This window comes from Austrofundulus limnaeus, unplaced genomic scaffold (assembly GCF_001266775.1).
Source record: "Austrofundulus limnaeus strain Quisiro unplaced genomic scaffold, Austrofundulus_limnaeus-1.0 Scaffold634, whole genome shotgun sequence".
Lineage (NCBI taxonomy): Eukaryota > Metazoa > Chordata > Actinopteri > Cyprinodontiformes > Rivulidae > Austrofundulus > Austrofundulus limnaeus.
The window spans coordinates 46704-50019 of record NW_013953036.1 but is presented as its reverse complement, the minus strand read 5'-3'; the positions used below and the strand labels follow the sequence as shown (position 1 = coordinate 50019).

The following is a 3316-nucleotide window of genomic DNA, read 5'->3' as shown; positions in this document are numbered from 1 at the left end:
CAAATCAGACAAAGATTTCACAAATGTCAAAGTTATTTTTAAATATTCTGCGATTAGTGAATAATCCAGTCCAGGTTTGAAGAGTCTAGGTGTTATAGTCTTTGAGCAAGAGCAGATTAAATACGTCAAGGTAGTGAAAAATTAGTTGTAATCGCCCTTTAGTATGTTTATTGGGGCGTGGCCAGACCTCGAAGTTGACCTTCTCGCCAAGATTTTCAAAACGCTGTAACTTCCACATAGATAGACCGAATTCCATCAAGCACACTGTGAGTCAACCATGTTGGATGCTTGATGAAACTATTTAGTCATTTCCCGAATCGGGAGCTAACTACAGCTTTGTGCCGTCACCCACGTCAAAATTCAGAAGACATTCAGCCCCATTCTTGTCACAGCAATCCACTCTCTTTCTTTTTTAAAGTTTATTCAATATTTTTCTCACTGAATAAATATCTGGTCTGCCTGTAACACTGCAGAATAAATACAAGAAACACATTACAATCAAAAAACTCCCCACATGATTCATCCTACAGTCACTTCCTGCTGCAGTTTTGTGCTTCTCTTACGAGTCCAGTCTAAGCGCTTTTCTCATGATTTTAACAGGGTTGTTTAAAACAAATCAACTAACTGTACAGCTGGACAGGTATGACAGATTCTTCTGCACTAAAGTTAAAAACAATCTTTATAAAGCTTAGTCAGTGTCCTTCCTGAGGATCGAACAAACACACACATTACATACAAATACACACAGCAACACAAGTTTGCACTAAAGAGAAAAAAAATATTCCAGACTGCAGGATGTTTTTAAAACCTTCAAACACTTAAAGAGGAAAAATAAATATTTCACTTGTACATTAAATGAGAATTAGGAGCATTTAGGAAAAAAATAAACAAAAGATGATGGTTTCTGTTTTTGAATTACATTTGACAAACATTATATTTGCTCTTAATATTTTAGACTTTCTGCATGTGTTTGCTCAGATTTAGCTTTTTCTATGGACAGCTGTTGACATCCGTCCACCAACTTCATTCAACAAGCTTAAAAGGATATATTAAAAGGAAAAGATCTAAAAGAAATCCACACTGATTCTTCTGCTCAGGACAAAAACTTTTTCAAGAGCAGCTTCTTTTTTGATATCATCCATCAGATGTTAAAGTTAATTGGTTAGTCAGACATTTTAAATAGGATGTTCATTCCCCGTTTCTTTTAGCTCAAAAGAAACAGTAAGAAAATCAAGTAAATGAACAACAATCATCTGTTTTTAAAAGCTTAAAAAGCTAAGTCTCTTTTGTCAAATAAAACCTGAAAACTCTGTCACGGTTTACGAACTTGAAAAAAGGTTTCCTCCTGTTTGGTGAACTTTAATCCTTTTTAAATCTAAAATAGAAAAAAAGAAATATCTTTGAAGTATAGCAGTATCAGCATTTGATATCCTCAAACCTTTATAACTTTGGCTGGTTTTTATCAATGTTTAAAAAAAAGAAATACTGGATTAAATAATAAATTAAATATATCTTCACATGAATAGGTTAAAATAACTAAATGTTTTGATTTTAAAGTTAAACACTGATGACTTTAAACATTCATGTAAAATTTCACAAATTGTGATTGAAGCTGATATTCTCTGATGATCTACAACTGTATGAATACAATGAATTAGACTGATCCCCGTGATGAAACAAATACACATCACTTTATCTTATGTACATGAATAAATACCTTAGACACACAATTATCCACTGCTTTAAACTGAAATAAGGAACATTTGAAACAAGGAAACCAAACTCTTCACAACACCTACAGCTTCCTGTTTCAACTTTTCAAAATAAAACACCCTTAAACAGGAACCGTGAGCTCCATTTGTGTCCCCAAGGAAGAGATGATGGTTTATACTGAGGGAGGAGTTTGACTTGAGTTTGGATAAGAAAGTTAACATTTATTATCAGGAGATTAATGAGCATCCTGCTCCTAATTGCTAGTTCCATCACAGCATCCCGTCCAGGTTCTTCTCAGATTTCTCCTTCTCCGTGGTGCTGTTTTGTGGGCTGTACTTGTTGTGGTAATCTTGGAGGATGGTGACAACATCATGATGTCCGAAGTGTACCGCCTCATCCATTGGTGTGTTCCCCCACCTGCAGAAAACAGAAACAATGTCATTATTTTACATTTTTGAACAGTATGAATTTCTATTACTGACAGTGTTGGGTGTGTTTCACCTGTTATATAGTATGAACCAATTGTGCGATTGTGTAGCGGTCAGCGTTCAATCTGTGTAGCTTGTAAACGTGTTTATAATGTCCACTCAGAGTGTAAACGTGGATTCTTGGGAGATGAATACATTAAAAAAAGCTGCTTCAGATCAAAACATTCCTTGAAAAAAGCACACTTCTGGTCTAAGTTTTAACCAAACATCTCATGTGATCAGTTAGATTCATAAGGACAATAAATGAACGGAGAAAAACAATAATAAGATCAGCAGTTGCAGAAGTTTTGTTTTCACGTTTCACTCCATCGTGAAACGTGAAAACGTGATGAGCGGTTAGGAGAGTCGTCCTTCAATTGGCGGTTCGATTCCCCGCTATTCAGTCACATATCGAAGTGTCCCTGAGCAAGACACTGAACACCCACTACCTCTGATGTGTGTCCCATCAGTAAATCATATTCATGTCTGGATTAGCTTTGTAGAGAGACATTTTAGAGTGCTGAATGAATGTGTGCATGTGTGAATGGATAAATAAGGACAAACTGTGTCGTAAAGCGCTTAGAGTATCCAGGTTGGATAGAATACAGTCCATTTAAGTTTTCAGTAAAAATTATGTTAATTTTCTGCAACAGTCCATTTACAGTATGTGATGGAAAACAAGAAACTGTCTGGATGTTATAGAGTTAAAGAAAAACAGATGAATGTATTCAGAATGTACAGAATTGAAACCCAGAACTCTCTGGTGCAGGTTTAAAGCTGCAGTCTGTAACTTTTATAAATATATATACTGTATATTTTTTACATATTTGTTAAAGCTGTCACTATGTCCCGACAGACTGATATTAGACCGATAATCTCTGAAAAAACAAAAACCCTCTGGCTCCTCCCAGTGGTCCTACAGCCATCTGTTCAAATCCACCGCTTCTGAAGGAAAAGAGCAAATCAAAGCTCAGAGGTTTGTCTCACAGGTATCAATCATGTTTGTGAACGAGCTGCTCACACCTACTCCACCCTGCCCGCAGTGCGCAGCCACGCACACACTCATTCAAGCTCCCAACTCAGGCTGTGCTGTGTGGGAGGAGCTAAGGAAGGTGGGCTGAAGCTTAACTGAGAGC

General features: G+C 36.5%; 1 protein-coding gene across 3 annotated transcripts in view; it reads right to left on the bottom strand.

Moving 5' to 3' along the window:
* Positions 1-404: 404 nt before the first annotated feature.
* glsa (glutaminase a) overlaps positions 405-3316 on the bottom strand; it is a 38780-nt gene continuing 35868 nt past the window's right edge. For all 3 annotated transcript variants that reach the window (XM_014027307.1, XM_014027306.1, XM_014027308.1), the window contains one exon: positions 405-2130. In XM_014027307.1, coding sequence (XP_013882761.1) covers positions 1983-2130 — 148 coding nt within the window. In that variant the 3' untranslated portion in view covers positions 405-1982. The remainder of the gene's footprint in view (positions 2131-3316) is intronic.